Raw genomic sequence first — 14,429 nt, forward strand, 5'->3', positions numbered from 1 at the left:
CCACTCCTGGCTCCAGGGTGGTGTCAGAAGGCCTAGCCACACCCACACACAAACCATGGGAGTCCCACAGAGGCCCAAGAGGGGCTGGCCAAAGTGCAAACAGCTCCCACATCAAGTCAGGAAAATAAATAATGTAGGATCAATTAATCAAAGACAAACTAAAATAGAAAAAGCAGTAATATAAAATAAACACAGAAAGAATTCACTGACCTGGACTAAATTAACTGACCCAGTAAAGTAAGTTAGAAGTTCACCACTGAAGCCCAGTCTCAAATGGGTGTACACTGGTGTGGGGGAGGGCAGAGGCCTAGCGAGCAGGTCCTGATAAGACGAGGCCCTCAGTGCCTGTGCGCCCTCCACCCAAGCAGCCTGGGACCTCCACTGGCAGGTAGAAGCCCCATCCTAACACAGGCTGAGAGGCCATGCACCAAATCTCCTCTGTCCTGGCAAGGAAAGCAGATGTCTAGAGCTGAGCAGACAGGAAATTCAATTCTATTCATGATATCAAGTATGCCCAGATCATGCCAGGGCATGTTGTGCTAAGCAGCAAGATTATGAGTGACAGCATGTCAAAAGGGCAGCTGGGACATGAAATAGAAAAAATGGCTCACTCTGCGGTTTGTATCTGAAACTTCATGGAGCTTACTGTCTAGTGTGTGTGTGGGTGTGTATATGTTAGTTGCTCAGTTGTGTCCAACTCTTTGCCATCCCATGGACTATAGCCCTCCAGGCTCCTTTGTCCATGGAATTCTCCAGGCAAGAATACTAGAGTGGGTTTCCATTCCTTTGTCAAGAGGATCTACCCAACTCAAAAATCAAACCAGGGGCCTCCTGCATTGGACGTAGATTCTTTACCATCTAAACCACCAGGGAAGCCCCACCCATTGGGTGGATATATACAAATAATCACTAAGCACAGATACAGTCCCTCTCTTCAAAAAAAAATAACTTTATTTTTCCCAGTTTTAGGAATAACACAAGCTTACTATAAAAACCCAGATGAAAAAAACTTAAAAAGAATGAAGTAATAATCACTCGAAACTCCCATTATCTAAAGTTATTTGCTGCAAACATTTTGGTATCTTACCAGATATCTCTTTCCACAAATATATGTGTAAATTTGCATATATAATTTTACTTTCATGTACCTTCAATATACATGCTGTTTGTTCCTGTTTTGTTCACTCAACAGTACCCTCGACATCTTCTATGTCAATAAAAATAAAATTGCACCATCATTTCTAATGGCTGCACAGTACTTTACTATATGGACATGCCATTAGACACTGGACAATGTCCTACTGTGTCCTAAATAATGTTTCTATTTTTCTACTCTTCCTTCTTTCAGTAAATATTTCCTGAGCACCTATTATGTGCTGGGTACTGTTCCAAGTTCCAGGGACACAGTCATGAACAAGAAAGGCAAGGTCCCTGGCCACATGAAGCCTACATGTTAGTTGGAGAGAGAGGATAACTAAATAAGGTAAATAAATAATTTGAAGGAAGGTAAACAAGAAGGTAATTTGAAGGAAGGATGACAGCTAAGAAGAAATAAAGGCATATCTGCTTAAAGGTTGGAGATCAAGAGAGTAGACTAGATAAAGTGTTCTGGGAGAGCCTTCTTACAGAGGTGATATTTGAACAGAGATTTGAGACAATTATGCAAAGTAAAAGATAAAAGCATTCTTTTTTTTTTTCACATTGTGCACTTTATTTTTTTATTTTTTATTAAATAAATTTATTTATTTTAGCTGGGGGCTAATTACTTTACAATATTGTAGTAGTTTTTGCCATACATTGACACGAATCAGCCATGGGTTTACATGTGTTCCCCTTCCTGGACCCCCCTCCCACCTCCCTCCCCATCCCATCCCTCTGGGCCATCCCATTGCCCCAGTCCTGAGCATTAAATAAAAGCATTCTAAGCAAAAAAAAGTGAGTACAAAGACCCTGGGGTAGGAAGGAACCAGGCATATTCATGGAATGGCAGGAATGCCGATGTGGCTTGAGGGCAGCGAGGGGACAAATGAACGAAAATGAAACAGTTGAGATAATTAGAAATTGGAGTAGGACACTGTAGTTAATGGAGTTTGGACCTGGAGAGATTTCAGGTGGAACGAGATATGATCTGATTCACATTTATAAAAGATTACTCTGACTACAACATAGAGAATGGACCACTGGGAGGCAACCAGTGAGCACAGAGAGACCAGTTAAGAGATGTTTACTCATCTAAGCAGGGGAGAAGATGGTACCTTGGACAGTGATGCTTGAAAAAGAAGGACACACCATGAAGACAGAAAAGGTAGGAAAGGGTGAGGAAGAGGAACAATCAAGGTGATCACAAGGTTTGTGGCTTGAATAGTCTGGTAGGTGAGGAAGAAAATATGGGGGACAAACAAGTTTTGGCATATAGACCCTGCACATTTCATCATATGTATACATAAGCATTTTATTTTGGGAGGTACTATAATTTGTTTTCAATTTTTAAAAAATGATTGACTTTCAATTATTCATTGCTAGTATACATAAATACAATTAATTTTTTGCATTCTGATTTTGCATCCTGTTATCTTGCTAAACTCAGTTATTAGTTCTAGCAGTTTTAAAAAACAGATTCCTTGGGATTTTCTATGTAGGCAACCATGTCACCTATGAAGAGGGTTAATTTTATTTCTTTTTTTCCCATCTGCATTCTTTTTCATTCTTTTTCTTCTCACTGTACTGGCTAGGACTTTCAGGAGCGGCTCTTGATCTTAGCGGGAGAGCAATTTTACCATAAAGTATGATGTTTGCTGTAGGGTTTTTGTAGATGCCCTATATCAGATTGAAAAAGTTCCCTTCTAAGTTTTCTGAGAATTTTTATCGTGAGTAGATGTGGAATTTTATCAGATGCTTTATCTTTATCAATTGACATGACCATGTAGTTTTTCTTCTTTAGACAGTTAATATGGTAGATTACACGAATTGACTTTTGAATGTTGAACCAGCCTTCCATTCCTAGGATAAACCCTACTTGGGCACCAAATTTGGGAAGTTTAAGCCATTACTTCTTCAAACATTTCTTCTGTACTGCACGCTTTCTCTCCTTCTGGGACTCCAATAACACAGATTGTAAACCTTCTAGTATTGTCCCATAAGTTCAACTTCTTTGACATTTTTTTCTTCTATTGTTCAGATTGGATAGTTTCTACTGCTTTATTTTCAAGTTTACTGATCGTTTGTTCATCATTTCCATTTTGTGATTGAGCCTATTCAGCAGAGTTTTAAATTTTTCAATTATTGTATTTGTTTCTTATATCTCCATTTGGTTATATATATACTTTTTTTCTTTTTCTGCTAACACTTTCTATCTAAATTCATGTCAACAGTGTTTACCCTTACTTTTGGGAGCATTTTTTTTTTAACAGTTTACATACTAGATTACCAGTTTATTATAAAAGGATTCAACTCAGGAAGAGCCAGATGGAAGAGATGGAGAAAGGCAGCTGGGAGCGTTTGTATAAATGCCACTTTAAAGTCTGTCAGATTATTCCAACATCTGTGTCATCCTAGGATCAGCATCTATTGATTGTCTCTCCCAGGCAAGTTGAGATTTTCCTGGTTCTTCATATGATAATTAATTTTAGATTGTGTCTTAGATATTTTGAATATTATGTTGTGAAATGTGCTTAAATCTTGTTTAAATCCAGGTCTGATTTAAATCCAGTGGAGAATGCTGATATTTTTGTTTCACCAGAAAATCAACCAGGCTGGATTTAGGTGACAAGTTCTGACCAGCCTTCTGTGAGTTGTGGTTTCAATGCCAGCTCTATTTTCAAAGCCTGTTTAGGTGTGTCCTCTGTGTGCACTACCCAGTGTCCAGTCTGGTCCATCCCTTAGCTCAGTTCTCTAAGTCTTTGGTGTGTTGGTTGGAATCAGACGCACACATGCACAGCTCAGGGTTAGCTCAGGGTTAGCCCATGGTTAGCCCAGAAGTTCACACACAACATTATGGAGTTGCTTTCCTGAACCCCTTCCTCTCTGCCATCTCCTTGTACTTTCCAGTTTATTGGGCCTCCCCTTCTTGGTCCTTTGGCCCCAAAGCTGGGGTTTTATTTACCACTTTTCTGCCATACATTTCCTAAACTGTACCCAAATCTAGAACCAAGCAGCAAGAAGGCCAAGAGAGAAAAGACAACTGGATTTCCTCCCACCCTCTTGGGATTACAGAAAGGAAGTTTGGATCAAAGAAGAATATTTCCTTTCCTCAGTTTTAGGTGCTTGAAGGCCCCACTGCTGTTACTGCGCACTGCCATCATCACCACTCAGGGGACTGCCTGGGGATTAAGGCATGAGTAAACAGAAAAAATGACCTTTGGGATGCCCTCCTTTTTCTGAGCCTTAGAGCCCCTTTCCCAACCAGAGCCATAACTAGAGGTCTTCTGGAATTCTCTCCAGTTGTGCCCTGATGTCTATTCTCTTTGTGCTCAGGTTTTCGGATGCCTCGAATCCATGACGTGGGATACCAGAGGGAAAATGAGAAATCCACTGCCAGTGCGGTAGTACTTCTAATTCTAGTTTTTTCCTCCAATCTGTCTACTACTGTTCACATTTCAGAGTCTTCAAATAGCTGCTAAATGTCCAGGCCTTTAGCTGTTTTCAGTGACAGAGATAGATTCTTACACATGTTATCATATACATATATTCTGGTATATATGTGTAACTACCTATTTATGCAGGGAATATATTTCCTAGGGGAGGAAATGCCAGGTCATGGGTATGTATATATTCAGATTTAGCTAGACACTACCACAGTTTTTTCCAAAGTGGTTGTGATCAACTTACCCACTGACAGCAGAGACTTAGAGTTTCCACTGCATCATATCCTTACCAACCTTTTATCAGGCTTTTCAAGTGTCCCTATTTTGGTAGATGTGCAGTGGCATCTCAGTTTAGTTCAGTTCAGTCGCTTAGTCGTGTCTGACTCTTTGCGACCCCATGGACTGCAGCACGCCAAGCCTCCGTGTCCATCACCAACTCCCAGAGTTTACTCATACTCATGTCCATTGAGTCAGTGATGCCATCCAACCATCTCATCCTCTGTCATCCTCTTCTCCTCCTGCCTTCAATCTTTCCCAGGATCAGGGTCTTTTCAAATGAGTCAGCTCTTCACATCAGGTGGCCAAAGTATCGGAGTTTCAGCTTCAACATCAGTCCTTCCAATGAATATTCAGGACTGATTTCCTTTAGGATGGACTGGTTGGATCTCCTTGCAGTCCAAGGGACTCTCAAGAGTCTTCTCCAACACCACAGTTCAAAAGATCAATTCTTCAGTGCTCAGCTTTCTTTATAGTCCAACTCTCACATCCATACATGACTACTGGAAAAACCATAGCTTTAACTATATAGACTTTTGTTTGCAAAGTAATGTCTCTGCTTTTTAATATGCTGTCTAGGTTGGTCATAACTTTCCTTCCAAGGAGCAAGTGTCTTCTGATTTCATGGCTGCAGTCACCATCTGTAGTGATTTTGGAGTCCAAAAAAATAAAGTCTGCCACTGTTCCCACTGTTTTCCCATCTATTTGCCATGTAGTGATGGGGCTGGATGCCATGATCTTAGTTTTCTGAATGTTGAGCTTTAAGCCAACTTTTTCACTCTCCTCTTTCACTTTCATCAAGAGGCTCTTTAATTCTTCTTCACTTTCTGCCATAAGGGTGGTGTCATCTGCATATCTGAGGTTATTGATATTTCTCTTGGCAATCTTGATTCCAGCTTGTGCTTGAAATGCTAATTTGCATTTCTCTAGGTACTAATACAATTGAAGACCTTTTCATTGTGTTACTGGCCATCTGGATTCCTCTTTCGTGAAGGGCCTGTTGGGATCTTTTGCTTGTTTCTATACTGGGTTGCTTCTTTATTCACATTGATCTCTGTAGCTCTTTATTTTGGAAACAAGCCCTTTGTTGGCTATTTATGTTATAGACATCTTTTTCCACTCTGCCTTTTCACTCTCTTAATTGTATCTTTTGATTAACAGAAGTTTTACTTTGTAATAAAATTATAAGGTAATAAATTATAATTTAATAAATTATAATAAATGTAATAAAATAGATTCATCTTTTTCTATGTGAATTGACACAACTTTGTGCCTATTTCAAAACTCTTTCTATCTGTCCATTCTGTCTTAAAGCATTTCAGTGGAGTATCAAGTATCAAGGCTTGAGACAGCAAGATGGCAAGGCAGAGAGTATAGGCTCTAGGGTTAGACAGATATGAGTGGCCCTGGACAGGGTACTTTGACTCTTGAGTATTAGGTTGCTTTGTCTATAATTAAAGATGTACTTACTATCCACCTTGAAAGAAGTGTGTAAAGCACTTGGCTTTGGTGTTTTTCGTGCTGGTACACAGTAGGCCCTCAGTAAACAGTGGTAGCTGAGATTATATTCTCTGATCATCCTTCCCCTCGTCCACATTGCTACAGTAGCCTGAACCTCGTGGCTGCATTGTGAAATATCAATCTATTGCAGTCAACCACAGCAAAATGGGTTAATTGCCTTTAACCAGCCAGTAAAGTCTCCCTGATACTCACAGGCAGCACCTATGGTACAAGCACCACCATCTTCAACTAAAAATTAAGACCTGATGCATGGAGATGCTCTCCTCCCGAGGTAAAGTCATTCTGGGGCTCCCATATGGATGCAATGGCAGCAAGTTGAAGAATCAGTATCTTCCCTTTCTGTTCACTGTCAACAACAGAGTGCTGTGGGGCAGGCAGACAGCCTGAGATAGGGGAGAGCTGGCTCCACTAAGCCTGGGTGATCTGAGTCAAAGCAGTGGGTGTGCTGATTTCTGTGTCCTGCACTGTCAATACAGGGAAGCATGTGAGCACTTCGGCATGCGTGCACAGTATTGTGCCCCCTCCTGGAGGAGGTGTGTATTTGAGTTATATGGGGTGTGCCTGTGAACCTGCTACAGGGTGTGTGTCCTGAGGAAACTGTCATGCTCTCATCAGCCCAGCATGCACCTGGAGACCTTGAAGGTCTGCTGCTCCTGTGTGCCCAGAGCTTGGGGTCTTTCAGTGGCCTCTGCTCATCTCTCGCTGAGACAGGATGTGTGCACAGGAAACAGACATCTTTTCTATGACCCTGGACCACCCTAAATGAGGAAGGAGCATCTACTGCAAACTCTTTGCTGCACACATTTAAAGCAACTGGCAAAGTCCTCTGGATGCTGCATCCCACTGCTGTTTCCCAGACCACAGGTCCCTAGAAAAGCTTCTTGAGATCTTCCCACAATATTGAGATATTCCAGTGCCCTCCTCAGACACACCCTCCCCCATCTCATTACACTCCACTTCAACTGTAGCCAGTGCTGAGAGCAGAAAGGATGATAGAGGGGGAGGGATTGGTACCTGAGCCTAGCGTTTGTCCCGCGGAGTCAAAGGAAAGAACCACTGAATCTGCAACACAAGAGGACAAGTTCATTTCTTTCTCCTTCTTAGAGTAAAAACAAAACAAAAACAAAAAAAGCAAGCTCTCACTGGCATTGCCCAAACCCTCTCCCAAGGAAAGGTCAACAGGACTGGAATCAGCTGCACAGACAGCCTCCACAGGTCCGTCCCACCCATCCACTGGGCCAGGAGGCCCTGAGGAGCCCAGCCCCAGCCTCCTGTCACTGGGAGGAACATCTCAGGGCAGAGACATGCCTCTAATTCTTCAGAAGCATTTCCTGCCAAATTAGGGGACAAATTTACTTCTTTTTCCCTCTCACATTGAAAATAAAATTAAAACAAAGCAAAAGAAAACTTCCCTCCTGCATCTGGTTAAAGGCACCAACATTTTCCTCTGGCTTACTTTCTTTTCCTATTATTATATCCAGTTGTTTATTATTTCCTCCCCCAAAAGGCATCAAGTGACTTAAAGGAATTTACAGTATACACTGGAATTTTAAAAGTGAAGAAATCAAAGGAAGGAAAAATCTTATATAGTCAGGGGAATGTTAGTGCACAAAATGCATGCCATGAGGACCTAACCAAACACTACAGGTCGAATCAGAGAAGTCTGAGCTCCCAAACAGCTAAATAAAGGAGAAAATGAACAAGACTGAGGGCTCACAGTATATCCATTCATTCATTTATTCAACTATTCAGTAAATATTTATTGAGCATCTACTACATGCAAGATACTATACTATGACTTTGCAATCCAGACACACAAAAAAATGCATGGTCTCTACCCTCGTGGATCTGTCATCAGTCTAAGAGAAAAAAAGGTACCCAACAACAACTTATTCAACTGAAAACTGATGAAGTAAAAACAACAACAACAAAGAGCGTGGGAAAAGCACTATTAGTTTGGAAGGGGAGTGTATATTGGTTAGGAAAGGCTTCCCTAAAGAAGTGACACCTGAACTACAAGCTGAAGGATATGTAGGATATGTAGGGGTTAAACCCGACAAGAAGGGAATGGGCATTCCAGGCAGAGGGTGTCCTGTGTGGAAACCTGAAGCAGGATTGGACAGGGTGCCTCAGAGCAACCAGAAGTATAAAAGCAAATACTATATAGTGATCAGAAAGAAATTCCTCTTATAGGTCTTAATAAATGGGGATGCTGCACCATGTTGAAGATTGTTAATTTCTACAACATTTCTATTACATGATAAGTGTGAATCTTTTATGGCTGTTTCCTACAACAGGAGCCAATACAAATGATGGCATAAAGCCAACACACAGCTCAATAAATGCAAATTATTAATACAAGGGACACCAAGACAATTTAAGGCCCAACATAACCCCAGAGACACCAGACTCAAAGAGGATCACATTCAAAAGGCTCACTCACTGCAAAGGAATGCTAGCTGGCTGCCTATAGGAACAGCATCTGCACCCCAGGGAGCATCCCACCCCAGCAGGATCCGTCAGATCTCAGGTGTACGTCATTTTCCTCGTACTGTACATGGAAATCTGAGACAAAAGTTACCAAAACTGTAAGTTACATCTGTCCCACTGCTAGACTATAAGCTCCGTAAAGACAGTCACTATGGATGCTTTGTTCACTGATATGTTACCAGCGTAACACCTGGTGCATGCTCAGTCACTCAGTCGTGTCCCACTGTTTGCGACCCTATGGACTGTAGCCTGCCAGGCTCCTCTGTCCATGGGGATTCTACAGGCAAGAATACTGCAGTTTCCATGCCCTCCTCCAGGGGATCTTCCCTGACCCAGGGATTGAACCGGCGTCTCTTATGTCTCCTGCATTGGCAGGCGGGTTCTTTACCACTAGTGCCACCTTTGCCTTTTGTGGATATCTGCCTATCCTTCTTTTGCTGGGAGTGTTCTGAAAGCCCCCTTATCCACACTTAACCTCCAACTTAGTCTACTTTCATCATCTTTTATACTGCTGCGTGATTTTTCTAAAAAGTATACCTGACCACGTCTTTGCTCTTGATTAAAATGGTTCGGTGGCTTCTTCTAGCCTGAAAGATAAAGTCCAAGCTCTGACCTTCAAGGTCTTTACCAGTCTGGCTAATTTATGACCTGTAATATACCCCATATTCCAGATATGCTAAACTGTTTCTATTTTTCCAAAGAGATCTTCACCTTCATGTTTTCAGACATCTGACATACTGTTTTCTCTGCCTGTTTACATAGAAGAGAAGGCAATGGCACCCCACTCCAATACTCTTGCCTAGAAAATCCCATGGATGGAGGAGCCTGGTAGGCTGTAGTCCATGGGGCCGCTAAGAGTCGGACACAACTGAGTGACTTCACTTTCACTTTTCACTTTCATGCATTGGAGAAGGAAATGGCAACCCACTCCAGTGTTTTGCCTGGAGAATCCCAGGGACAGGGGAGCCTGGTGGACTGCTGTCTATGGGGTCACACAGAGTCGGACACGACTGAAGCCACTTAGCAGCAGCAGCAGCAGTAGCAACTTACATAGAAAAATTCCCACTTTTCTATTAAGACCCAAAGAGATCATCCCTTCTTCTTAAAGCCTTCTCTGGTCAATTCTGCCCCTTCTCTGCAGGCCATCACTGCACTGCTATTATGGTATTTGTCATAGTGCATTATAATCCTATTTTTACTCTTGCTCTTCTCTCATTAAACTGCACGTCCCCTGAGGACAAGGACTGTCTATTGATTTTGAGGCTTTGATGTCAAGTGCACTGACTGACACACAGAAACTGGTCAACATGCTCATTAAACAAAGGAATAAACTAGTAAATGTCTTCGCTTCCTTTCAAAGGTGATGTTATCTGAGTGATATTTCACAAACTGGTGAGGAGAGAGATCTATTCTGCACAAAGATTCTCATTCAATTCAAGTCAACCTTGAAATGTCCTTGTAGCAGAAAGATTCAGAGGTTCAAGCCCAGCCTCATCCTTGGAAGATGAAAGCATTCCCAGGAAGCAGTGCAGGGGGAATAAGGAAAGGGCCCCAGGCGCTTTCTAGGTGAGGGATCACAGTCACCTGGAGGAGATTAGCGAAGCCTTTCTGAGAAGCTGACTGCCCAGATGAGCAACAGTAAAAACACCATCTCAAATTTTTATTGCAGTTGACAAGTATTTTTCCAATTGCAATTTACCGTCTTTGTACACACAAGCAGTTCTGAAATACTCTCTTTCAAAGTTTTCAATCTTTTTCTAAAAGAAAAAAGGCTACACGTTAACTAAAAGACTAAAACTTTAAGAGTAAAAGGAATAAAAAAAGAAACCTAAATGGGAACAATGGTTGTCTCTGGGTGAAAGAATTATAAATGATATTTATTTCTGCAGTTTTGAAAAAGTTCTACAGTGAACATGTAACTTGTATTATCAAAGGGAAAAACAGTTAGAAAAAAACTTTCTAATCCAGCTCTAGGATTTTAACCTCTAACTCATTGGTACCAATGCAAAAGGATGGCAGGTTCTTGATCGCCTTCCTGATTCACTGTATGTGCTGACAAGCTATTTGGCTTTTCCCTTTCCTTACATTTCATGACACTTAACTATACCTCAGTAACCTCAATTCCTAAATAGACCAGCTTTTAAAAAATTCTTTTCTTCTTTCTTCCTTCTCACAAATATTATCAGGGGCCTCTTATGTGCCAGGCCTGGTGATACTAGAGATATAAGCTGGTCTATCTAATCTATCCTATCTGATCTATCCTATCTAGCAGATAGGAGCTGGTCTTTGCCTTCTAGCCAAGGAAACAGAGATGTTAATTGGCACTTAGAAATAAAGCATGATAAGGCTGTGCAAGAAGCAAGTACCAAACAGATAACAGTCTTATTGGAAAGAAAGAGTCAGAGTTTTTGTAAATATTATTTCCAGTGGTGGTGGAATGCTCCCAAGAGCGTGTGTCTTTAAACTGCAGAAGATGCAAGTGAGAGGGCAGAAACTTCAGGAGGAAATTGGGGACATATATCATGTTTTGCGTAATTTGGATGGATGTTGCTTTGAGCATTTAAGGCAGAGATTTGAGAATCAGTTTGGCCATTCATTTTTTGTGTTTATTCTGAAGGATGTAAGATCATTTGAGCTGTAAACCACTTTGACAGCTAAAGGGAAAATTCAGTATTCAAGAAATTGAAAAGTTTGTTTTGCAAGAAGCAGAGCAAGAATATCCAGACTTCTCCCTCTCAGGCTAACAAATATGTCATTTTTATTTCAAGCAGCCCGGGCTCCAGCTGTTCCTGGTTCTGAGGCCAGAGGCAGCCATGTGGTGCGCTACACAAGTGACCGAACAGAATTCCAGACCAAAGTACAACAGAGCATTGCTACACATGACTTTGTTCAGTGAGGAAACCTAGAATTGACTAGAAACCTTTTATTATGGTCAGATGTTTCCTGTGTCTGGTTTCTGAAGTGGATAAAAAGAATATAAAGAGAGGATGAAGAACCGGGCCCAGTCTTTCCAGTCATTGGAGAGGCTTCCAAAAGTCAAATTATGGGGTGAATAAGCTATGTTTTGGGTACTACCTTTCATGGCACACACTCAACACATATATTCTGCTAGCCACCATAGGTATGCCCTAGAGATGGAAGAATGAATGAAAAAAAAAAAACAAAAACCTGTTCTGTCAAGCAGTTTACAACCTAACAGGTAAAATAAAAACATATATAAAGCTAAGCATTATATAGTTACAATACCATACTGTATACTTGAAGTTTGTTGAGACAGTAGATATTAAATGTTATCACCACACACATACATGCAAAAAGGTAACTATGTGAGGTGATGGATTTGCTAACTAGCCTTATTGTGGTAATCATTTCACATTATATACATCTTTCAAACAATCACATTGTATGCTTTAAACTTACACAATGTTATTTGTCAATAATAACTCAATACAGCTGAGACATTATTTTCCTGACAAAGGTCCATCTAGTCAAAGCTGTGGTTTTTCCAGTAGTCATGTAGGGATGTGAGAGTTGGACCATAAAGAAGGCTGAGTGCTGAAGAATTGATGCTTTTGAACTGTGGTATTGGAGAAGACTCTTGAGAGTCCCTTGGACTGCAAGGAGATCAAACCTGTCAATCCTAAAGGAAATCAACCCTGAATATTCATTGGAAGGACAGATACTGAAGCTGAAGCTCTAATACTTTGGCCACCTGATGCAAAGAACTGACTCATTTGAAAAGACCCTGATGCTGGGAAAGATTGAAGGCAGGAGGAGAAGGGGATGCCAGAGGATGAGATGGTTGGATGGCATCACTGATTCGATGGACATGAGTTTGAGCAAGCTCCGGGAGATGGTGATGGACATGGAAGCCTGGCGTGCTGCAGTCCATGGGGTTGCAAAGAGTCAGACACGACTGAGTGACTGAACTGAACTGAAAGCTGAAGGGGGGAAGCTAAGTATAATGTATAGGTATGGAAATAAGGGGGATATTTCATTGTTCATTAATTCAACATATTAATTAAGCAACTACTATATACCAGACTTAGGGATACAATGGTAAAGAACAAAAATGCTCCTATTCTCAAGGAATTTATATTTTAATCAGGGAGATTGAAAAAAAAACAGTAAATAAATGAACAAAGTAATTTCTGATAGTAATAAGTGGCATGAAGAATATCCAATGATGTAATAGTGATCACAGGTGGAAGTACAGGCAATGCTAGATTGGGTGTATTGGGAAGACTTCTCTGAGGAGGCGACATATGACTGAGACTGGAAGGCAGGAATCCGCCAAGAAAAGACCAAAGGAAAAAGAGTTCCAGGTGGAAGGAAAGCAAGTACAGTAATCTCAGTACCTTTAAGAAACAGAGAGAAGGCCAGTGTTGCTGGAACACAGAGCATGAAAAACACAAGGGGGTGTGTGACACAGGGTCAGAGAGGAAGACAGGAGCCAGATCTATAGGAGCCTTTATGTAAGAGGCCATAGCGAGACATCTGCACTGTATTTCAATAGCAGGGAGAAGCCCCCGCTTAAAACTAGGGGAGAAACTGATCCGATTTATATTCTTAAACATAAATGTTCACTGCTATGCAGTTTACTGCTAGTCAGTTTACTGACTGTTCTGGCAACACAGTAAAAGGTAGATTGGAGAGAGAGACTGAAGGCCAGAAGACTGGTAGAAAAGAACGCAACATTCCAGACGCGAAATGATGGTGGCCTGAACCAAGGCAGTGGCAACAAAAACAAAAAACAAAAGCAAATGGATGCTAATATGTTTAAAAGGGAACATTTATAGGGCTAAGTGACTTGTGGGACATAAGTAAGAGATTAGGAAGAAGGAGGATTATATATATCTATATTCTGGGCCTGGGCATATAGATGCTGATCTTTGCTTTAATGGGAGTAGCCTTCATCTAAGCCATATGACCCTGCCTCTCCTCTGGTCAGACAACTGGCACAGGTGAGCACCTGATCCATGAGAAGGCAATCCATAGACTGATCATCCATCTAAAATGCAGACAGGTTCTACCTTTTACAGACTTGAGTTGGGATGCACAGAACTGGGGCTGTTGGCAGGAAATACAAGCAAACAAGCAGATAAGAACAGAGGCTGGGAGGCTACGGACTGGACTTGATGCTGGGCCTTAGGGGCCCATGTTAGTGGTTGAGCATCACAGTGAAGAGCGACAACCCTGTTGTTGAGGACAAGACACCAGAGCTGCCTTGGATCCAGAATATTCTTTCGGTGCAGTCAGCTATCCCATGCACCATCTTTCCATGAGACCCTGAGATTTAGCTTTTAGTTCCTAGGGACTTGGCCTATAACTGAGGTTCTCATTTTTAAGTCTGTTTCTATCTTGGAGCTGTCTGTAGTTTGAGTGGACTCACTTCCTTTACCTTCCAGCCTGCATGCTTTAATACCCTGGAGCACTTTCTGCCTTCCCAATAACCTGCTCCAAGCACAACTTACCCTGAGAGTCTAAATCTCAGAAGTAGTAGGCCCCACTTGGACGTTGGGTCTAATCTGTGTTTTCCAATCTAACTTCACGAAAGAG

At 41.5% G+C, this 14,429-nt stretch overlaps 1 protein-coding gene across 6 annotated transcripts in view; it reads right to left on the minus strand.

The window, feature by feature from the left end:
• Positions 1 to 14,429, minus strand: part of ST3GAL3 (ST3 beta-galactoside alpha-2,3-sialyltransferase 3) — a 211,921-nt gene that overhangs the window by 110,817 nt on the left and 86,675 nt on the right. For 3 of the 6 annotated variants that reach the window (XM_081492593.1, XM_081492590.1, XM_081492591.1), the window contains one exon: positions 7,395 to 7,442. The exons of 2 other annotated variants lie outside the window; for them this stretch is intronic. In XM_081492593.1, coding sequence (XP_081348719.1) covers positions 7,395 to 7,442 — 48 coding nt within the window. The remainder of the gene's footprint in view (positions 1 to 7,394; positions 7,443 to 14,429) is intronic. One more of the 6 variants, XM_081492589.1, reaches the window with a different exon arrangement.

The sequence above is a fragment of the Giraffa tippelskirchi genome, chromosome 5, assembly GCF_054371585.1.
Source record: "Giraffa tippelskirchi isolate mGirTip1 chromosome 5, T2T-mGirTip1v1.2.pri, whole genome shotgun sequence".
In the NCBI taxonomy this organism is placed as follows: domain Eukaryota; kingdom Metazoa; phylum Chordata; class Mammalia; order Artiodactyla; family Giraffidae; genus Giraffa; species Giraffa tippelskirchi.